General features: G+C 41.5%; 2 protein-coding genes and 1 long non-coding RNA gene across 15 annotated transcripts in view; 1 reads left to right on the forward strand and 2 right to left on the reverse strand.

The window, feature by feature from the left end:
• The window catches only part of rap1gapb (RAP1 GTPase activating protein b), a 48731-nt gene that overhangs the window by 16395 nt on the left and 9289 nt on the right, over positions 1–23047 (forward strand). For 6 of the 11 annotated variants that reach the window (XM_049734729.2, XM_068652464.1, XM_049734730.1 and 3 more), the window contains exons 2-7: positions 1200–1238; positions 14814–14907; positions 21434–21481; positions 22262–22300; positions 22433–22618; positions 22796–22899. In XM_049734729.2, the coding sequence (XP_049590686.2) occupies positions 1200–1238; positions 14814–14907; positions 21434–21481; positions 22262–22300; positions 22433–22618; positions 22796–22899 (510 nt within the window). Of the gene's footprint in view, positions 1–1199; positions 1239–5881; positions 6027–14813; positions 14915–18317; positions 19091–19964; positions 20001–21433; positions 21482–22261; positions 22301–22432; positions 22619–22795; positions 22900–23047 lie in introns of those variants that run through there. The other 5 variants (XM_049734734.1, XM_049734736.1, XM_049734738.2 and 2 more) reach the window with 4 other exon arrangements.
• LOC125977806 (dual specificity tyrosine-phosphorylation-regulated kinase 4-like) lies at positions 479–12768 on the reverse strand. Of its 3 annotated transcripts, XM_049734744.2 has the most exons (14): positions 12613–12768; positions 11335–11502; positions 11029–11092; positions 10778–10950; positions 10584–10720; positions 10082–10222; positions 9877–10015; positions 9198–9267; positions 8651–8823; positions 8510–8570; positions 8343–8445; positions 8165–8241; positions 7937–8023; positions 479–975 (listed from the first exon to the last, which is right to left on the reverse strand). In XM_049734744.2, the coding sequence occupies exons 1-13, from the start codon at positions 12655–12657 to the stop codon at positions 7941–7943; spliced, it is 1434 nt and encodes a 477-aa protein (XP_049590701.1). In that variant the 5' UTR covers positions 12658–12768; the 3' UTR covers positions 479–975; positions 7937–7940. The 3 variants fall into 3 exon arrangements, with proteins under 3 accessions (XP_049590701.1, XP_049590702.1, XP_049590700.1); XM_049734745.2 differs by lacking the exon at positions 479–975 and having other exon boundaries at positions 7554–8023; positions 10781–10950; XM_049734743.2 differs by lacking the exon at positions 479–975 and having other exon boundaries at positions 7554–8023; positions 12613–12766.
• LOC125977808 (uncharacterized) lies at positions 14853–18338 on the reverse strand. The gene is made up of 3 exons (XR_007484742.1): positions 18209–18338; positions 15447–15558; positions 14853–14963 (listed from the first exon to the last, which is right to left on the reverse strand). It is a non-coding gene; the product is annotated as an uncharacterized lncRNA (long non-coding RNA).

Genomic DNA, 23047 nt, shown 5'->3' on the forward strand with positions numbered 1-23047 from the left:
ATGGAGTTATGAAAAGGTGCAAAGATATAAAGAGGGGCCCCGCTGAGGGTGATTATTGCACTTACAGTATGATGGACTTAAAGGACGTTATTTGTAAATGTCAACTGCTTCATGATTGGAAAAGTGGATTTAAACGTCCGAGCGAGGAACTGGCACTTCCCAGAGCAGAGAGATGATATTGGATTAAAAGCCCCAAAACAAAATGTGTTTCAGGCAGATTAAATTGATCTCACTCATGAATTGACAACATGTCTGATTTTGTTTATTGTTCTTCTTCTTCTTCTTCTTCCCCCACCTATTCAAATGCTTAGTCATGCAGACTGGAGGATCTGTCATCTTCTTATGCTGGAACATTATTTTTGTGCAAAAAGGGAATTGTGTATATGCCGTCTGTGGTTATTTGTAAAAAGTATTATGATGACTATTTTTTGGGAAATGGATTTGGACAGAACAGAGGCAACATAGAGAGAAACATAAATATTTATTTGGGCATATTTGAGATCTGATTTATTGGTACATTGTCTGTATTGGTACATAACAAGGACATGTCATTGGGATGTATTTTTTTAAGTGCAATGACAGTGAAGGTGAAACTAGATTACAGTAGAAAGTCTGCTTAAATATCCAATTTGCAGCTTTAGTGCTACCTGACCCCATGCAATGTTTTGTTTCTTATGTCCATTTTATGTCATTGTAAAATTTCTACTGCACTTGCTAAACTGCGTGGATTTTTTGTTTTATTTGAGAGTAGGAGAGTTCTGGTATGTCATGGACCTGCAGTGGCCCATCTAAATATTACCACTGACTTACTTTTGGTTATTGCACGTAGCGTGACCTGAACCTGCACTGTGAGCCGTCATCTTTACCTCCAGTCACTTCCACACTCCCACACTCGGGCTTGGCAGCCGTCCTTTCCCATCCTTGACTCAATCCCAGCATGGATAGTTAGCGGCTGGCAGGCAGGCAGGGGAGGCACTAGGGCAGATAAGAAAAAAAAAAAAAATGGAGGATCAGTAGAGGGAGGTGATGCAGATAGATCGAGAGCTTCTCTGGGGGGCACTGAGAACAATATTGCTTATATCGTTTTTGGAGAATCATTGAAACTCATTTTTGGAGCTAATCATTGTTTTATTCTGTCAAGCTGTTAGCTGTTAAATTGCTTTTGTATTCAAAGAGTTTTGTCATCTTTTTCATTACAGAGTGGACAAGAACGTCTCCAGGACAAGAACTCTCCTCTGGTAAGTCTTTACCATTCAATGCATTGTCGGTCACATAACTGTTTTTGACTTGGCCGCATTTATAAATTAGCATTTTCCCATCTGTTTAAGGCCACCCAGGTCATTTGGAAACATTTCCACATTGGAGTTGTCCACCCAATTTAGTGTTGATTAATGAAACTGGTGTCAAGGGCTGCTTTTTTTTTTTCTTCCTTCCTTCCTAGGTGCCTTAGCTACGCTTCGCCCACATTAGATTGGATAGCGAGAAAAGCGTCACAATTTAGAGTTTTTCCAATTACTCGCTTCTGATCAGGGCTTGTTTGGATGAATTGCCTTGCAGGATTCACCCAAAATGGGAGCTTCAAAATAAAATGGTGGGTTTCCTGTTTCATTCTGGGCATGGGTCTGGGAGTCGTTTTCATACATCCTATTACGATAAACCTCATTTGAGATCAGTTTGTGAAACTCTTTGTGAAGTTGTCAATGAGAAATGGCAACCGCTTGAAAACCTTAGTACCGACTTGCTGTTCATTTTCAAGATGACTTCTTTAAACTTTTTGTCCGTCAAAATAAGACTCCAGGGTCTTGCCAAATTTAGCCCTCGCGATGCAAAATGAGTCAGTGGTACGGGACTTGATGTTCTGTTGGGAACAGAGCCTCCCAGCATGGAGTTGGGATAGTGTGACTAAACATGGCCACCAGAGCAGATGGAGGAGAGTTAATAATACCAGCTGGCCTTGGAACATCTTCAGGCCTTTTTGATATCTCCACCCGTACCAACAATAACATCATTGCAATATTGACTGCAGTTAAGGTTGAGTCCAATGAAGGTTTTGGTGGTTATCTACCTTTGTGGGATCAATCAATCAATCAATCAATCAATCAATCAAGTATTTGTATAATACTTTCTATTTTTTATAATGGGAAACTGTTTAAGTGTGGCTAACATGAAAAATAAATAAAATCTAGAACGGGCAAATATTTTGACACCACTTAAAAAACACAAAGACCACAAATGACGATTCTGGAGGCGGGCTTGGCACATGTTGCCTTGAAAAAAAACAGGATTGATCCTATCTTGTCATACCTCGAGTCCCATTGATTTTTAACGTTATCTGCAATGTGGCAGGCTGATCAGATAAATGAATGTTCACTCCTTGGTGAAGCATCATGTGGTTGCTTGCCCAAGGTCATTCCTGTTTGTTGTTTTCCCAGCAACCATGAACAATTGTGTGTTTGTTCCCACGAGGGTGGTCCATGTTGAAGTAGACTAGTCGGAAGACCTTCCAGACTGGATTTGTATACAAAAGAGTGTGGGTGGTGGACTAGTCACAGTTGATTATGTTCAACATGTTTCTGACTGCTCGTAAAAATGAGGATGAGGGGCGCCGGGGGCATTTGCTTGCTCATCACAATGCCGTGCTCCTGATTATAATCATTGAGTCATTATGTACCGTCGCTGTCGGCGCTCTTATAAAAAGCCTTAATATCATCCTTCCATATTTTTTAATCGTTTAATTCAGGCAATTTGAAGATTAGTGCAGCAGTTCATTTTTCAGATAATCTGCAATCTTCCCTTTTATTAAAGACGTATCACGTAGCCGGGAGGTTCGCTGTGGGGAAGTATTCAATATCCAAATTTGGGCAGGTGTCAATGAGGTGGGTGTTTTGGGATCATAGTTTCTACACATCTTTATTTTTGTCCATTTTACCTGTACGTGTTAAATGACTCAACTGGTCGGGCTTTTCCATCATGCTTGGGTTGCGTGCTGAGTGTCTGGCCAATTAAGACGCTCGTTATATTGATTGCCATCGACGCTGCGCCGGCCGGCAGCGCTTGCCGTTGTCGCATCCTGCCAGCAGGAGGAAGAGGAGGAGGCCACTGTCGTAAAATGCCGTGACATTTCTTTTGTTATTGTCATTCCGGCTGCGGAATAATGCTCTCCAGCAACTGCTCCACCATTTATGAGCTTGATGCGAGACAATTCCAATGACTGTTTTTCCGCGTGCAAATTAATGCAACAATCATGTTGACGGTAATCTTACAATTGGAGACAATTACTCCTCAATGAGTTTCTTTTGGCTCATTATAATTAAGTGAGTTGGTGAATTTTCTGCTTAAGCGAGTTTTCTTCTTATGGTACTTGTCAAAGCAAGAGGTTGAGCAACTAAATGGACATTTTAGCCCATCAGAAGCAAGAAAGCCATTTGGGGGAATGGCGCAGTAGGGCACAGTGGAGGTTTGTCTGAACGTCCCTATTTGCTAAATTAATATAAGCGTAACCCCACAACCTTTAACGTAAGGATTAAAAATATACTTAATCTCAAAAAGCATAGTTTGAGTGCCCATCAGTGTTAAATGAGAAGAAAGAGCAGAATTAAAGAACCAACGTATTGTGCACTTCTCCGGCATGTTGCTAATGGCTCTTCTCCATCTTAATATCGACTCCATTGTCCTAAGGAGAAAACAAATAACACAAAAGGCCTAGAAAAAAAAAATTAAAAGCCTAAAACTCAGTTCATTAAAATGTAGTGCATATAAAAGCCAAATGACAAGTTATACCTAAATAAATGATTAACCATAATTGCTGGAAAATAAATGCAAATGTATTGAACTTCAGTTAAGTTCAACTGTACAGCTCCCACATTGAACAAAGAGAAAATGCGATCGCTAATGAAGCAGAGAGGAAGGAACACACGATAACTAACAGCTGTGCTCACAATGAACGGTCAAATGTCTGCATTAGCATGCATGCACTATCCCATGAGAGACAAGAACGATATACATATAAAACAATATATCATTTCCATTGCCTTGTGGTCATCTTTTTCTATGTTTAATCTGCTGCAATGGTACACAATTGCAACACAATGACTAATATATGATTAAAAATCATTAAAATACTAATATAGCCTGGTGGTTCGTTACGGTTATCGCATTAATATTTGTATTCGTTGTTAGCATTGTGGTTGTAGTTTGAAATGTGTTTTTCATTGGACAGCGATGTAATAATACACTTGCATCGGCGCTAATAAGATTGTGCAGGCCTACGTACCTAATGATGTGGCCCGGGTGATTCATGTAGTCCTTTGGGGACCTTTGCGGTTGGATACAGATCTTGGTAGCTGGTGACAGAACCGCGAAAGGTCTGTATTTAATTAATCAAATGAAATGAGCGGGGAAGCGGTTGGAACACCTGCCTTGCAGTTTTGCGGGTCTCGATTTGAATATGCACGTTCGTGCTTTCTCAAACAAAAGCGTGAAGATTAGGTTCACTGAAGATGACACATTGGTGCATATCCGGTTGTAAATGCAGCCCTGTGATTGGCTGGCGACCAATCGAAGCTGTCCTGTGTTGACAGCCAAGTCAGCTGGGATAGGCTCCTTCTCACCCTAGTAAAGAACAAGTGCTATAAAACTGGATTGAAGGATGGAAATCAGAGGCTTGAAATGGACAGGAATGTTGTGTTGACTCTTTAAAGCCCTGCAGGCTTGGACGCGAGTTGTTAACCACAATGTTAGTGTTGTGCATTCATTCCAACTGAGCTACTGTAACGTTATACCCACTCCAGGGTGAGGGGAGCACCATCAGGCCGCCACTGCAAATCTTGCCTCGCATCCCCTTGTGAGTTACTTTCTACTTAGGCCTGCAGCCCAGCTCATCGATTGGGCTCGGCTGTCTATTGTGTTTATTTCCAGCAGCTCAGCACTCAGAAGAACCACGGTGCAAGAAAAAACTTCCAGCTTGTAGATAGGCTTATTTGAAACTGTCGATTTTCTGACGTATGCCATAAATTAGGTAGTAGGATAAATTCAGCTCAGCCAGTTTTCACTCTGTTTTGACTGGTGTGCCTCAGGACTCTGTCCTGAGGCCTTTTGTGTTCATTATCTGCACTCTCCCCCTCGGCAGTACTGTACGTTCAGGGATTTCAGCAAAAAAAAAAAATGATGGCTAACATTATCCATCTGAATTGAGATGTTTAAGTTTTAAATTGATAGGTTGAATTTTTTTCTTTTTATTATTTTTAGTGCTTGAGCAGCCGGAAAGTCACTAGCAAATCAAATTTATTTCAGAATGAGAACATGCTGATGATGCATTTTTGTACATTTTTGAATATTCTTCAGTAATATTATCACTTAATCAATATTAAGATTTTTTATTATTGTTAGAAGAATGATTATTTATTAGAATTAACGTCGAAGCCCGGATTTGAATCCACTATTTGTGCAAACCAGTGGTCCAAAATTCAGTTTTAACACATGACAAAGGGATGAAGCATGTGTGGGTGGAGAGAGGCAGGCGAGTAGCATATTGAGCTGCGGTGAATAAGCACCAGCACCTTGTGTTGCCTCCCACCCAAAAAAGAAAAAAAAACAACTGAGCACTGTCCTCATTTTATGTTTGAAGATGCTGCCACATTGGCATACTGGACTGCTTCCTGCTATCAATGCCAGTCTGATGAATGCTAACAATTTGCTTTTTTAACCTATCTGGAGACTTTGTGAAGAAAGGGAAGCTTTTGTGCTCTTCCAAAATATCAATTCATGATGATGCATGAATGTCGAGGATGAAGAGAAATTGCAAAAAAAGTGGGAGGCTCTGAAAGGCGGGCCAGGAGGGAGGGAGGGAGGGATGGATGAGGGAGAGTGAGGGAAAAGAAAAGGCGGGTGATGCTCTCAGTATCCTGTGAGACAGCAGGGGCGGCTCATCGCGCAGCAGCAGGTGTTGAACCGCCGACAAGTCGGACGCGGAAACAAAGCAAGCGATAAGTTGGCGGAGCCTTGAAATGATGCAGTGCTGCGTGCAGGTGAGTCAGGCTTAAAATGAGCGTCGGTGTCTTTTCCAACTTTTGTCACGTCTGCTTATTAAGCAGCTCATAGGGTTGCTGGGTCAGAGTTCATAAAGAAATGACAGCTAAATTAAGATCAGGGTTCATCCAAGGTCGCTAATAGTCTCCAGTCTGGTTCAAAATGTCTCTGGCAAGAAAAGCTGTTTGCAACACGTTAGGAACCCTGACGAAAAAAACATTCATACCTTTGACTCACAGAAGCAAATTAGTTGATGCTAAGATTTCGGTTCTTAGGAAGTTGAAGGGCCTTTTCACACTGCACTTAGCAACATAATGCTGTCCCAAAATGTCTGTTTAAGGTGTCTCCAACAGTTGGCAGCAATTATTTTCCATCCTCTTCAGGATTTATCAGAAGCGTAAGGTTTGGCAGTACTTGGGCTGCTGTCAGGCTGAGAAAGCCCGTTAGCCACCTCTAATGGACCACGTTAGCCTCTCGTTAATGGACAAGCTTACTCGAGCGTGGTGGACCTTGATGCGATGATGTCTGACTCTTCCCGCACCGCCCGCGGCTTTCTGCCATTCTCCAAGGAAAGCGCTTGCATCCGCAGCGACGCGCCATGCGCATTAGTCATATTCACACTCCATGTGGCCTTGGGTCAGACGTGCCCCCCCCCCCTCGGCAGAAATGTCGACTTTTTGCAAATGAAACCTCCTAGCAAGCCTTGAGATTAAACTGTATATTTTATTTAATCCTGCTAAAGTGAAAAGGTCTTGGAATTCTGCTGAATGAAAAGCTTCAACCTTTGAGTCAAAGGTGCTCGAAAGCAGTCAAACCACTTTTGTGTGTGCTGTATACAATTAGGTAACTGCACATCACAGTAGATTGCGCCGATGCGGAGTAAGACCACTAGCGGCCATGAACGTCTCAGGTCAGAAAAATAGAATGCACAAACTGAAAAACATCCATTATATGGTCCCTATAGGAAAACAGGAAATTCCGGTCAGGCAATCTGTTCCAATTTAAAGTAATCCCTTGATTTTGTCGTCAACGTTCATTCACTTTATTCTTGGTTGAGTTGAGAAATGGACCCGACCGTCCGACCTTTTATATTATCCAGCTCGCCTTGTCATCAATCCAAAAGCTTTTTAAATCTTTGCAGGCAGTGCACTTTTCATTGGCATGCAGGTTGCTCATTGACCTTTTTGCCTCTCAACTTGTAAATTCACGGGTCAAACTCGCTGCATGTCGCCGTCTGACGACCCTTGCGCGGCGCTCGACCTGTTGTCCTAATTACATTATTTTAAATTCACTTCCTGGCACATTCAGCGACTCTACCCCCCCTTTGCTCATTTGCAGCTTCAGCAGCAAACGGTGATTGCACACAAAAGCTGGAATTCTTATCACCAGTTAATGACCCAAGGCACTGTGGAGGAAGCTGCTGGCAACACACGATTAATTAAACTTTCAAAAGCTTTTTGTCCATCTTGGTTAACGTTCTGCTGACGTGCTTCAAAGGGTGTACTGTATGTAGCATCATATCGCTGTTTGTTGGCAGTTTTTGTAGAAATGTGATTTTAATTGCTTCCACTGATGAAATATCGGCAATGCATTTTGTCTTTCATCATGGGTAGAAATGAATGGCCTTGCAGCTGAGTGGGTGAGACACAACTGCCCACTCACAACAAGTCATGTTCATAAAGGCTCAAAAAAGGAGGGTGACCTGTGCACTGCGATATCAAGACTGAGCCACTTGGGACTATACAAAACATTTTTTAAAAGTGCTCTCCTGAAATATTTCCCAAAAGCTGCCTAGCAACATGGGACTACAAACACATTAGGTCAAGCCTTTATAGTTTTTTTTTTTTTAGGTAAAGCTCGAAGAAAGATCTTGTCAAGTGGACAGCCAGACTGCTATCTTCAATCTCACCAGCTTATTTGAATTGTGTCGCTGGCTGCAACATTGGCGGCGGAATCTTCTCTCTCTTCAGTAAACTGCTTATGGTCGGTCTGTTATCTGCGCAAAGTGAAATACAAAAGTGACACGTTTTCAAGGCCTGTTGACAACTGTTGATGCAACGACAGAACAGCGAGCAATTGACACAAGGCCAAAATCGACAGACAGCACCTTTTGCTGTTTGTTATCGATTCAACTCACATGTGTGTTTGGTTGCCTGTTTGATCCACGGATGTCGCAAAGCCTTCTCCGGGGTAAGCCGCTTTGTTGCATCGTATCTGCTCAGCGACGCACAAGCACTTAATAGACCCTCAAACCATTCTGTGCACTACCGTTTGAGTACTTGAAGGTTGTTTTGTAAAGAGTGGCGTGAACCTACTCGAGACAGCACCGAATAAAGTCCAGGAACTTTGGATTTTTAGACTTCAGTTTGGTGGCCAGGGGAGTCTTTGGTTGCTTTTTGTCTTCGGAGTCTGAGCTCTCTGGGAATCGGGAGAATGTGGTCATGACGACGTTCTTGCATCAATCAAGTCTCATCAAGCTCACCGATATGGTAGTTTTTCCTGGTCGCAGCAGCCACTAAGTCTAATGGTGGGTGGCCCAGCACCTAAGGAGCAGTCACGTTGAAGATCCTAACAATGGCGGCAGTCCAAAATGTCAAGACTGAATTGTTCGGAAAATGTTTACCTTTGTTATACAGTTGAAAATGTCGCCTTTGTCTTTGCCTTTGAAGAGAAATAAGCCCCAGTCGAGCTCAGCCAGCGTGCAGCCCAGGCTCCACATGTCCGAGGCTGTGGTGCAACACCTGCCAAGGAGACGCTCCGGTGCCATGTACGCCAGTGTCTGATTGGTGGGCCGGCCTGCGGGAGAAAAAGACACAATAGACGTTCTCACCGGTTATAACGCTGAAGAGCTGCAAATTGCTTTAAGGGTGTGTTGCACAAAGCAGGGGAGCTTATCCAGTGTTTGCGCACATAGCCATTTGCTTTTTTCGTTCAAGGTTGCAAAGGTTTGAAGTCGTTTGCCAGACATTATGATGACCATAAAAATTCATGTCATTCCAAATGAATGGCAAAAAGAAAAACGCCTATTAAAACTGTTTGAGAATGTCTGGCAAACGTCTTTGAATGAAACCTGGTGAAAATCCTTCGGGCTGTGCGCAAACACTTGCAAGCCTGGGGCGATCAATAAAACATCTTTACTGGGCTCATGTCTCACCATATGGTAGTCTCACCTCGGATAAAGATGCTCCCTCCGAAGTCACTAACGGCAGCGTTGTTTTCCTTGTCCAACAGAATGTTTTCCTTAAGTCATCAAAGAATCCGATTTAATTCAAGTTAGCACCTAGTTTAATTATAAGTTTAATAATCATTGAAAAACATATCTAAAGTAATAGTTTGGCTAAATGGTTCAAAGTCTGCCCATTGTGAATGGAGTTCATCAAGGCACTGTCCTTGGACCTATAGTTCTTTCAGTTAGTGCTTTAAGTTCAATTTTGGCCAGGTGTCTCACTATTTGTTCAATAAGGAGCCAGTTTTTCCAAATGTTATGAGACACAAATCGACTATAAATACTTGATCCATATTGAAGTGCTTCTATTGGAAACATTTTTCACTTGTGAACATTTACATGATTATGGTAAGTTAAGATGGTGTAACGATAAAGACATATATTTAAGATGCGGAACTTTTCGTCTCGCCATTATAAATCCTTCAGCGTTTGCTTCAATTGCTTTTAGTGCTTCCATTAACAAAGTGGCTTTTCACTTCTGGCTTCATCTCTGTTGGACTACAGCCATGTTATTTACGGTTTGGAGAGACAGTCGCTCTCATAAAATGCAGTCTTTCCTTGTCTGCTCTGTCCATAAACTTGCCTGCAGATATTTTTCTTCGGACAAATGATTATTTTCTTACCGGTTTTAAGTCTCCGTGGATGAGTTGCACATCTTTGAGCACCTTCAGACACTTTAGCACATCGATCGCATATTTCCTGATGTCGGTCTCGCACAGTCGTCGCAATTTACTTTCCACTAGAGCTTTATGGAGATCCTTTCTAGAAAGTAAATCAAATGACTAATCAACAGGTTTTGTCATAAACGTCCCAAAGTCTTGAACTTACTCGAATAGTTCAAAGGTGATGCAGAGGTGATTGCGGAAGTAAAAGTGCTCCTTCATGTGGACCATGTTGGCTTTGTTGGTTCTGTCTAGTCGCTGCAGGGTTTTTAGATTCTCCAACTCTGTCTGGGCGATCTTTTGACCTCTTGAAACAGAAATGATGTCATACAATGTTCACAATAGGCTGAAATTAGGCTTTGTTGGCTATTAACAGATTAACCCAGTGGAACAGCTAATTACTGCAAAATGCACCTAATCAGACAGATTTCCGTGCTTTCGCTACCCAATAAAATTCTACATGAAGCAGTAATTGGCCTTGAGGGACTATTGTTGAAGTGACACATTTCAACGGAGAAAAAAGTTTTGCAAGGCGGTTGGTTAGCAGCTACGTTTATGTGTGAAATCCAAACGCAAGGACAGTTTAGCACAAATCACGACAGAATGGGGGGGAAAAAAAAAAAAAAAACACCCGTCATTTGCTTTTTATTAAGATATGAGATTCTTACTCGGCAGTGTTTCGGAAGACCTTGACGGCGATAAGTGTCATGGTCTTGTGGTCTCTGCATTTGAGCACCTTTCCGGCCAGTCCCGATCCCAACACCCCGAGGACCTCAAAGCGGTAGGCCAGGTGGTCTCCAGGTCTCTGGGAATAAATGATTCAATCATTCCAGGACTTCTGGGGGTGTCATCAATTGCTCACCACTTTGTAGAAGCCTTTGGAGTCGTCGAAGGGCTCGCCTTCCGTCACCGACGTGGAATCTTTGGAGTGTCGCATTTTCTTGGCCTTTTCTCCCACGTACCAAACGTGACGGTAGTCCTTGATTTCGTTCTGCTCGTATGGAGTAAGGCATCGCTTGGTGTCTCGGAGAACCGCTGTGCACAGAGCGTGGTGGTTCCCGTATTTATTGTAAAATGGTCCGAAAATATAAAAGGAGAATTAGTGGCACTCACACTCAGGGGTTCTGCACTGTGATTGGGAAGTGATGATTCTGTTTCGGGAAGAGCTTTTGTTTATCTGGGGAGACATGCATTGAAACAGGAGGTATGAAGGATGCCCTTCATACAGCAATTTATCAATGAATCATTCCATCCATTATATTACATCATCACCTTGTTTTGAACCAGCGTGTACTGTATTTTCCGCACACTTAAAAGCCTTTCATTTTTTCAAAAACCAAAAGTGCACCTTTTAAAAAAATACATATTGCATTTTTGAAGCAACAAGCTCCAACCTTTATCGATTTGTCACGTACTCACTTGGACACAGACTTGTTGAATGGGCGTGGAGATTGTTTTCTGCTGAGTCATGGGAATTTGGGGGAACCCAAGTCCGGCTTTGGACGGCAAGGAGCTCTGACGATGGACTGTAACTTGTATGTTTTTGATTGACGTCAGCGGCTCCTTGTGGACTTTGGTGGGAAGAATCTAGAAAGTGAAAAGGAGAAGGGTCATTGCATGACTTTACATTTATTGATACCATATTGCTTATTGAAACCAACGTTAGTATTTTTATTGATCACGAAGGGTAACGAGTGTTTGGCTTCTTGTATGTTCTGTTGGGGTTTTGTCAAATATAGGCAAGTATTCATTTGAACTCTGAGCATTGTGGAGTTCGGTATTTTTGCACTTGATTGTCTATCTATCTTTCCTTAATCTTTTTCAAAGGTAGTAAACAAGTTACTTTTATTTTTGTATTTTGTTTCCTCACATAAAAACAACCCAATTTGGATTATGTCATCAACAAAGGAAGTTAGGTTAAATTTAGGTCGGTCCAATTCTTACTCCAGCGGTTTACTCATCAATAAATTTTTAAATGTTGTCAACAAGTACGTTGAAAAAATTCTATTGAATCTTTGTACTGCAAATAAAATCTGTTTCAAAAATTTCCAAGTTATTTTAAGCGGTGAGAAGTTATTCGAGTGTATATTGTTCTAATCAAATAGAAAAAATAAATTTCTATTTCACTTTATTTGTTCAAAACCAAAGCTTTTACTCATATTGAAAGGTTAAATTTAATTAAAAAAACGATGTATAATGGAATCAAAGTTCACACTTTTAAATATGCATCAATGAAAGATGCAAAGGAGATTATTATTCTAATTTTTATTCAGATGTATTTTCCCTCAAAATCTATTTATTATACCAAAATGTATCTTCATCTGAACTTTACAGAAATCATTCCAGGATTTTAAAATAGTATAAAGTAATATAGGGGAAAAAAATACATAAAGAATCCAAATGTCAAACCGAAATGTCATGAAATTCATGCCTGAAATAGCAATTTATTGATTCATCCACCATAGTTATAAAAAAACAAATCTGTTTTGGTGAATTAGGGAGGCCTGCCGCTTTAAATATACTTCATATCGGATAAATTCCAAAATATTTGTGATGTACTTTTACTTTTGAACGAATGCCCTTACAGCAACAGTGTTATTTTTGCAAGTGTGTCCAATGTTGCTTTTTGTAGTGGTTGTTATTGTTGTTGCTGAAATGCATGAACTCCCTTGCCCAGCGCTTTGAATCCAAACGAACCTTGTTGAGTTGCTCGTTGTCAATTTTAGGTTCAGCAGCTTGCATCTTCTCGGGTGCCGCTTTCTAAAGTGGCGATCATCTCTTCTTCCTCCACCAAAGTCGTCGTGCTCTTTCACACACTCCCAGTGGTGCGCGCTCACGTTGCATGCGCCTTTAATGATAATAAAGCAGCGTCGGCGCGTCATCGCCGCATGAAAGATGGATTGGGAGGCGCGCGGCTGCACGTTTGCGGCGTCACGCGCGTCACGGCCCAGCTTGAGTGACGCGAGGAACTTCCTCCTGATGGGGGCAATACCTTCTACCTCGAAAGGTGGAGAACGCGCTCAATTGTGCGGCAAACAATACCGTTGCCATAGTAACACAATGCAATTTAATAAATATATAATCATCTAGAAATGCAATTAAAATGCGTGCGAATAGCTTTTGTTTAAAATTTGACAGCTCACCATGAAAATCGAATCCAAAATGAATCCTCATATCTCGTGCGATGAAAGATTCGAAGAAATTTCCTAAACATACCGCCACTTCGTTCCGATTTTTTTTCCCCAAACTGTGTTTGAAGGGCCTGTCCATCACTGCCTGCAGCGAGTTTAATTAATTTGGCACCTTTCTATTTCATCAGAAGAAAAGCAAGACTGCATGTCAATTCTCGACTCTCTATTAGCACAAGAAGCCTTTTCACTGCATCCATTTGGAATGTAATGACTGCCATCATATTCATCCATGTAATTAGATGATTCATTCACTTCAGGAGTGCAAGACGCATCTGTGGCAGAATTGTGACCAGATTTATTGGGGGGCTGGCTAGGGGTAATTAGTGGCAATTATGGCTGTGATTTAGCCGTTATAGATGGCACAAGTGTTCTTATTGACTTAACTTTGTAGTGTTGCATCTTGGTTCGTTAATTAGAAGGCTCAGAGTCCTGTTCAAGACAGAGGACTTGAACATGCACAAACTTGGTCCATCCACAAAGCTGGTTCTGATGTGAGTCTGAAGCCTCTGGCCCCTCCCACAGAGAGACAGTCTTTGTCGGTGTGACATGATCACATTTCCAGTTGACGACAAGACGCTGTGCTCACAAAAATAAAACGCTTGCGGTGTTAATCCCTTTGACGCTGACTGATTGCAATATTGAGTTCCCACCGCATTCCCTTTTGTTTTCGTTTAGCATCCTCACGTCAGGTGTCAGGATGAAGGAATCGCCTGTGTTATGATTACGTTGATCCTCTTATCGGCCTTGTACAACGACGCACTGACAGTACTTTCGGAAACGCAGGAAACAAAAAAATGGCGCAACACGGAATGGTGGATTGGGGCTTGCTGTCTGCGAGATTTAATTGTGTGCAACAAAAGTACATAGCTGTTGTTGCATGGGATAAAACAGAAGTGATGAAATGTGACAATTTTGCGTGGTGCTATTGTTCCCTCTCATCGCTCGTCGGGTCTTCCGGCCTTTGCTGCTGAACAGGATGCGTGCACAGATGGGTTGCTGCCACTCTGAGACACTGACTGACGTGTGAGACAAAGTGTGAATGAAAATTGTGCAAGGCGCCTGCTAATTCAATTTTATGTCACACGCACACAAAGCAATGAAAACTTTCAACATGGTTTCGTGAGGCATTTAAAAGGTCTCAGTTTGACCCCTGCTTGAGTTTTCCATATAAATAAAAACAATCAAAATCTCAATTGGATCCTGCAGGGTTTTCATTTTTTTTACTTTGTTCTACTTATTACTTCTGCAAAAATTTTTTTAACTGTTTGTATTTTCTCTATGCATAAAATATTAAGAGGTGGTTATGCTACAGTGGTTATAAAAACTAGTCCTGGAATAATTGTAGTTTGCTGGAAGATTAAAGATAAAAACAGTAATGATGTAGGAGAACTGAGGACAAGATAAGTTAATACAATTTCTCGGAAAAAAAAATGGAATTCAGGTTGTAAATGTAGGTCAGCGCTTCCTATATTCCAGTCGTGTATACTGCTTATAGCGTTTAAAGTGAAGCAGTCTGCTATGTGAACCGCTACACGACCAACTGAATTAATTTATTCCTCTGACATTCCGGCTCAGGTAACAATATCTTTCAGCATCCACAGGCCATTTCACAGCAAATTACAGTTTGTAGTATCTTAAATACAAGCTATCATCACTCGGATAGGCCTAATCTCTCTCTCTCTCTCTCTCTCTCTCTGATGCTCACAGGAAGCACGATGGAAGGATCCCTCGCATCCCTGATGAAGTAGAGCGCGCTCTCCAATATTCCGCTCCACTGCTGCCTCTTCCCGCTATCTCGCAGGTAAGAGGTGAGGAGGACATCCTGGGAATTCATCACTCACAGCCGGGAAATGGAGCCTGTCACAAATACCAACTAGAAGTTTTTTTTTTTTAAATTAGTTTGCTGGATAAAGGCCATTTGTGTTGTTCATACAACATTACAGCAATGATGCCTTTGGGGTATTTTATAGTTAATACAGAGATGCAAAACATGCTACAGTTTGTTTAGAAAAGGAAACGAACCACTCTAGGAAAGCAAAGTCATTGTAATAAAAATGGCTCACTGCTCCTTGTGGTGTATTACAAGAAGTGTGGAAAATAATTCCTGCTAGTGTGCTTCATTCTTTATTTTTCACAAAGTTAGTTAACTTTGTTTGCATGGCTTTAATTCACATAAAAAGAAGAAAAGTGTCTGGGCACACAAAGTAGCCACCGTTCCTGATCGGAAGCAAGACTATTTTATTTAATAAATGCAGATGGATGAAGCCAGATGGTTACAATAAAGCATTTCACAACAGGGACATGATGAATAAATATGAATAAATGACTACAAGGACGCACCTGTCAGTTGTTGGCACACTGGAATTGCTCTTTTGGGAAAAAGATTCTTCTGATCAAAATCAGTTGGCCTGATAATGTCTCAAAATGATGATCTGAGAGATGATTTTTCCCCCTAGAGGGATTACAAATTTAAATGTTCAACATGTTTAATATTTACAAGTGCACATTTCTGTATGGCCAGCGTTGAGGTCAGACCATTCACAGATTTCTAGATGATCGTGCTTTAAATCTTGTCATTGTGTTTGTATCTTATAAGTCATTCAAAATGGAGGCTTGTAAGTTTGTAACCGTCGTTCAATTACCGGATATGATTGCAGTTAGCCAAGCTTCTTCTATTTCTTGTTCTGCCACGACAATGACGACGTCGTCTATTTCTTCCTCTTTGAATTTCCCCAAAGTCACTGTGCAATTAAGTATTGTATCTTGACGACACATTCAGAGCAGAAAGAACACACTTTAAAAAAAATCAGTAAAGATGGGATTTATAAATAAATAGTGTCCTTAAAGTTCCTCTGTCTGCTACGCAAGTATCACTTTGTCTCCGTGCAAGCTATTTTCTTGCCTAAAGACTTTGTTTTCAGCCTAAATCTCGACTTTTGCGGTGAGTCATTCCCACTTTAACCCGCAGCTGTTACATCCGGGTGAAAGGTGTCACGAGTGCCCCAGCCATCCACCATTGGCGCCCCAGACCTCGTAAGTGTGTGTGGTAGACGTTCGTTGAGTCTGACAGGGTGTGCGCACTCTGTCAAAGGCGCGTGAGATAAATATAGATGTTCCGCTCTCTAAGTCAAAGCACAAGAGGCGAATTTTTTTTTCCCCCGTCTCACGACATTAACACTACATTAAAGGAATAAAACAGAATATACAGGCTGTTTGGAAAGTCACTGATAACTTTTAGCATTTTCTCGGTAAACAAGCCGACATAAGCTATTACAGTGGTAACATGACTTATTCGTGTTACGGTAACATTTAATGTTATCATTTTTTGGGGGATGGCAAAAATCAAAAGAGGAAATTATATTCCAGCAACTGATATAAAAAAAAGAAATATTCTTGAAATTTAAATTCGCAAGCACTGAAGCCCCCTTAAATGTAGTCAGCAGAAGAGTGAACAACATATTTTCCGTTGAGGGTACTTTTCATCGCACTTCTTTTTTTTTTTTTTTTTTTATCACATGAAATTCAAATTGAGCACGTGGAAGTGGAATGTGCAGGCCCACACGTCGACTGCACTGAGCTCTAACTATCGTGGACTCAATTTATTTAGCAGAGGTAGGTAGCCTCGTGGAGCTATTCAGACCTCTCCTGCCATTGATTGACTGTCTTTGAAGTCTGCTTTCCATTTGAGGGTGAAAATAAATCTGACAGCATCAATGAGGTGCCGGGGAAGAAAATGTTTTGCAAAGTACATCAGAGGCTAATCATTTGCATGTTTGCCTAAGGAAAATGAAAGAAAAAAAGGTGCTCTGTTGTGCAGACTTAATGAACTCGTAGAGCTGTGCAGCCATGGTTCATGGATATTCATGCTATCCTTTTTCCTTTTTTGGCGGAAACTGAGGCGGAGGGTCGCTAGTGGAGCGGTGGCGGCGTTAATAAGGTTTTTGTGGCAGGCACAGCACTCCCAGATGAAGCGATGTGATGAAGAGCCGTCTTTTTAAACAGAAGCGAGCGACACTTCTACCACCGCGAGGCCTCCACGTTGTTTTAGCACAGATACTAGTTAGTGAAACTTCTAAACTTTTCTGCAAGTTTTTTTTTCTTGCAAGGATGAGGAGAATTTCTGGTGCACCTTTGTTCTTAAGAGTTTTTTTTTGTTTGACAGGCCATTGCACCTGTGGAAGTTTTATTATAGGAACTCATCATTTCTGTTTGTGAGTGACACTTTTAAGTCAATACCTGGTAGGCGCAGGACAACACTGTTGCTATTTGGCCAAGGTACACTCTGCTTAATCAGCACTCTTCCAGACAGTTTTTCAATCTCAACCCTTTATTTTTATTTTTGTTTTAGTTTAAAGACGCACCCTTGTGGTTTTAAGGCAATTTTGCAGAGTCTTAGTTTTACTGGTGATGACACGGCACTTCTTTGTGCTGTAAAATTTTTACTAAAAACTCACAGGGGTGTTTATTTACTCACAAAATACAGTCGACAGTATTAATTAGGATTCAGTGGACTGTATTATTTGCAGGGGCTAGGAACCGAGCCCGATCGCAGAGACTTTACATGAATATTTAATGCTACCCTAAACATGATTATAATTGCCTACATGAATAATTTCAACCGTAAGTGTACTACAAACGATGAACGCAAAGAATTTAAATAGAATCTCAAATGCAAGCAAACAGTTCTGAAATTAGCGGTATGTACTAAATGTAGCGCAGTAATCAGCTTAGAGCTTAGCACGCAGCGACTGAGCCGAGGCTGAGCTTGTGTTACTAAATTGCGCAAGAGTTCGAGGGAGTTTGGCGTTCAGAGCAGAGTTAGAAAGCGTGTCAAGGAAATTTCACCTTTGTGGAAGTTTGTTTGAGGAGGCTTCTACTGAAATTAAATATTCTTTATGGCTAAAAGTAACACTCATCGTGAAAGTGAAACTGAATCTGAATCTGGGATCATGTGGCATTTTCGGATAGACAGAGCATGTCTGGCCCCATTTGCTAAGTAAAACAGCAGCACCAAAGCACAGACAAGATCAATTTTCAGACAAGAGGTGCGTGAATAGTATGTGCTAATCTGTGCTAACAAAAATCAGTGCAGCTCTGCTTACCATTGGGCTTTCCATTGGGCTTTTAGTGGGGCTACCCACTCATAAGAGATGATTTATTTTTTTCAGACAGTTAGTCCACTGGCTGGGCTTGAAAGCGGCTCTGGACCTTCATGCCGATCATACCTTTTTTGGAAGATGGTTATGATGTAACAGTGGTGCAGAACAGCATGCTCATTGACACATTCACAAACAGGAAGTGGATTGGTGGTTTTTGGCAGAGACCCAACTATTTTATGTAAGGACTTAGAAAGGACATTTTACATAACATTTATCTTTTTTAAGAGAATAGTATTACTTTTGAATGGACTTAAAATAAAAAGGGGCGGCTTAGGCCTAATTAAACTCAACCCCAGAAGAGTTTTGAACATGGAGCCCGTGTAAACACCTTTTCTTTTCAAATCAGCATGCAAACATTGCAACCTAAGGCTGAATGAAAGCCGATGTTGTGGTAATTAAGTTTGAGAGACGACCATTTTAAGAGGCCTCCTTTGTGTGCTGTTCGGAGCGGAAGATGAATGTTCCCCTATCGTGATTCAACAAAAACGAGAAGCGCTCAGAATCGCGTGTGCGTGTGTTGTGCGTGTGTGTGTGTGTGTTTATAAAGGATCTGAGACATTTTGTCCCTGCCTTCCTTCAACTTCCTGTAGTGCAAATACGTGTGGTGCAAAAAAAGAGGAACTACAATCCCAGACTCGCATTTCAACGTCTTGCTCTTCACACGCTAAGGAGCTACCACGACTCAAATTTCCATCTACTTTTGTTTTGGGTGTTTTTTGTTTGCTCGCCTTTTGTTGTGCGACCATGATGTCAAACACCTTCTCGTACGTGCTGCTCCACAGCGCCCCCCGCAGACCTCTGCTCAACAGGCGATGTCTGAGCGATGTAAGTATCGGCATTGCCGAATTCGGATGAGACGTTTCTTGGCCTGATATTCTGTGAGGAGAGAGCGTGTGCTTGTGGTTCGCTGGTCAGAGTAGTGTGAGGGACGAGGCATTGAGGTCAACCTGGGCATCGAATTTGGGTCATGCAAAATGACCAAATTTAAAATAAAGTAAAAACTATGATTTTTCAAATCTGTCCATGTAATGTGGTGTTGGCCAATCATTAGTTGCTGCTCCAGTAAATGTGTGATTGCAAGTACTGCAATAACTATTATTAACGTTTTGTTTTTATCACTAGTGGTATATATACACACATGTACTTGGCGTGTGTGTGTGTGTGTGTGTGTGTGTCTGTGTGCAGGGGATTGGCAAACCCCCGCAATGGCCCTTAGTAAATTTAAGATGTCATGTGGAAACATCAGCTTGGCATTTCAGTCCTCTTGTGTTACATGGTGAACAAATAGGCTTGAGTACACAACAAGCAATGGTCCAAATGTGTCCAACATGTGTCCACCTCATAGCACACTTAGAATTTGTTTTGGTAATGTCACGTTCATCTTTTCTTCTGTTGATTAGCAGAGTGCCAATTTGAGCTTTTTTTGTAGACTCCAACTTATTTATTTACCGTTTCAGAGACTCTTGTCAGTTTAGGCAGGTTCAAACTCCAACGTATCTGCTAGAGGAGCTCCTTGGAGCTCCTTGAGGATGTTTTATGCACCTTGTTTACAATGTTTGTCCTCAAGAGCTCAAGGACGCTTATGAAAAATGAGTGGGAGAGATTTCCAAAGAAGTTGTTGGCAATTTTGAGAGTGAGAAATGATCTCGAAGGAAGACTAAAACCATCCGTGTGCACTTTCAACTCTCCCCCCCTTCAGACCTCGGACCTGTTTGCCATGATCGAGAGGATGCAGGTACTATAAGTGGCTTTTTGCCAGCTGACGCACGACACTTCCTCTCGCAATAAGCAAATGCCTTTCTTTCTAATTTCGCAGCCAAAATGCAATTTATTTCTCCCTTGATGCAGCAGCAGCAGCAGCAGCAGCAGCTTCCCTTTTCCTGCTCTTTTGCTATTCCAGACAACGTGTAGCTGCAATGTTTACACATCATTATAGTGTAGCGCTCAATCTGCCTTTGGTGTGTGTTTTATATTCGCTAGCTTCAGCCATTTTCTTCCTTTGCTTTTATTATATTCTGATTGCAATCACTAGTGTGGACTGCGCTTATCCATAAAACTTTTAGAGGCAAAAGACGGCGTCTGGATTTTTGCATCTGTTTTGATATAAACTTTGGTTCAAACTTGGTGAAAAAAATGATTGGATATATTTTACGTGCTACATATCGAAGGGTAAAGAGGAGTCGAGTTTACGTACAGCTGTCAAATCTTTTTGAGGGAAGTTATGAGCTGCTCACAGCAGTTCAGTGTTTTTTTTTTGTTCTGTATTTAAAATGAAGGAGAAGCTGAAGGACATCTCTTGAAGCAGCACCTGTTCCATTTGTCTTCATCTTGCCCCACACATAGTGAACTGCATGAGGAGAAAGCGCTCTGGGCTCAGTGAGACGTAAATCCTGAAATAAGTAGAATGCATGAGTGACACACAACTAAGATTCAATTGCCAAATGGAATCCTCCATGGCGAGAGTGATGCATATAAATGCCACATGGACATCAGTCGCCAACCAATATTTGATGACATCATGTCGAGCTAGCTTGAAATTTGAAGATGATTGACAATTGTGACTACTAGAGCACAGAACAATATTTGGGAAAAGATTTCCATGTTTTGTTGTAGTGCAAAGAGAAAGGATAAGGGTATCGCTTCAGAGCATCCCTCATTTCCTTTTTCATCTTCTTCTTCATTGTCCAAAAAGATCAGCATCAAAATTTGATGCTTCTCAAGGCTCGCTGTGGGCTTTTCCACACCAACAGCTTACTGATCAGCCATGTTTTTTTTTTTTCTTCTTCCTTCTTACTCACATACACACAGTGGGTTTCGGGAAGTGTCAGCAGAAAAAGAAAAGATACAATTGGGTGAAATCCCGTTCTGGCACTCTTCAGTCCACAGGCGCATTTTCCTGCCTAATGACTTCTGGAGTCTGGCATTTTTCCCGCGTTTATCTTTTTTTGGAACATCTTTTACCAACTCCCCCCTTGCATCAGATTGACTTTATGTAACATGCTTGTGAGTCACAAGCAACAAAGAATAATCTGACACCCCCGTGCTGCACTCGGATGACTTTGACGCTTCTAAAAAAAAAAAAAAAAATGCTTCTGTTGAGCCTTTGAAAGGCGCCGCTGTGCTTCTTTTTTTTCCACCTGTTCTCGTCTTTTCACATCCTTTCTGCAGGGTTGCAGAATGGACGAGCAGAGATGCAGCCTCCCTCCGCCCCTCAAAGTGAGTCGCAAATCCTCGCCAAAACGCATCCATGATAGATGATGTACGAAGCTTCTTATCAACTGTCAGACAGGCTTTCTAAGCATGCTCGCTGACTGTGACCACGCCAAATCCCCACGTTACCTCGATGGAGCATTTGGAATTCAACCCCGGGATACAGTATTGAGTCTGAGTTTTTCAGAATGCTGAACAATAGGTGGTTACCACCTCACAGGGAACAAACAAAAGTGGCCATGTGAACATTGTGTATCATCATTAGGGGGGCTCAGGTGTCCATTGTTGTAGTTTTTTAAGGGCTCAGGTGTACTTTGTTGAGGACTTCACTTTCTTTTGCTTCTATCCACCAAAAATGCGGCACAAAAATGAAGATTGGGCAGCTTTCAACATTTTTCTCAATCTATTTGTGAATCACAAATGTGAAGCACAGGCAGGAGATAAGACTGGCACATGAATCAGAGGGTGAAATTGGAGATAAAACTTCCCAAGTGGTGTAATGAATGTTCAGTCGTGAGTTTAAAAATAGGGAATGTAGGAGCAAGTAAGTCACCAATCAAAGCCATTTAGGAAATAAGATCATTTGATTCGAATGAGAGGCGACATGCTGATAAAGGGTGTGTATGCACTTGAAAGGCAAATCTTGCATTTTTGCAGAGCGAGACAAATGATCCTGAAAAACATTGAGCCGCGTGATAGTCCAGTGTGTGTCACGGCAATTCAACTTTTGACCAGAAGCAACTTTTTGTTATCCTGACTTGTGTTTATTTCCATCCATCCATCCAGACAGAAGAGGACTACATCCCTTACCCCAGTGTTCATGAGGTACGGACATATTGTGTGTGGCCACAACAAATACGTGTCCATCTAGCAAATCTATCAATACGTCATAAAGCTAAAATATATATATATTTTTTTTAAACTATTTTTTGCTTACACCCTTACTTTCTGTCACAGGTTCTTGGTCGCAGTAGCCCATTCCCGCTTATCTTGCTACCCCAGTTTGGGGGCTACTGGATTGAGGGGACCAATCACCAACCTAGAGGGACACCTGAAGCTGTGCAACCTCAATGCCCCACCTCTTGCGTCAAGCTCGAGACCAACAGCACGGCCAAGATCTACAGAAAGCAGTTCATGGGCAAAGTGAGCTTATTTATTTATTGATTGATTTATTTGTTTATTTATTATGTCAATACTGTATTGACAAAATGACCTACCCTACCAAAAGGACAATTGCTCCGAACATCCAACGTTTATGCTTTTTCTTCATTGTGTTATCCCTTGTCAGATCACGCATGCATGAAATCTTCTTTTTCCCAGGAGCACTTTAATTACTACACAATGGATGCCGCCCTGGGCCACTTGGTCTTCTCATTAAAGTACGATGTCATCGGGGATCAGGAGCATCTGCGCTTGATGCTGCGGTGCGTATACTTATTGTATTAGCTTTTAATAGCTAGCTCCTCTGTGCCCGTGGTTACTTTATCATTGCCTCATTTTTTTTTTTTTTTGCCTCTTTAATGCAAGAAGATAGACAAAGAAATCTTCTTGGCCCAAACAAAATAAAGAGTG

This window comes from Syngnathus scovelli, chromosome 11, assembly GCF_024217435.2.
Source record: "Syngnathus scovelli strain Florida chromosome 11, RoL_Ssco_1.2, whole genome shotgun sequence".
Taxonomy (NCBI): Eukaryota; Metazoa; Chordata; class Actinopteri; order Syngnathiformes; family Syngnathidae; genus Syngnathus; species Syngnathus scovelli.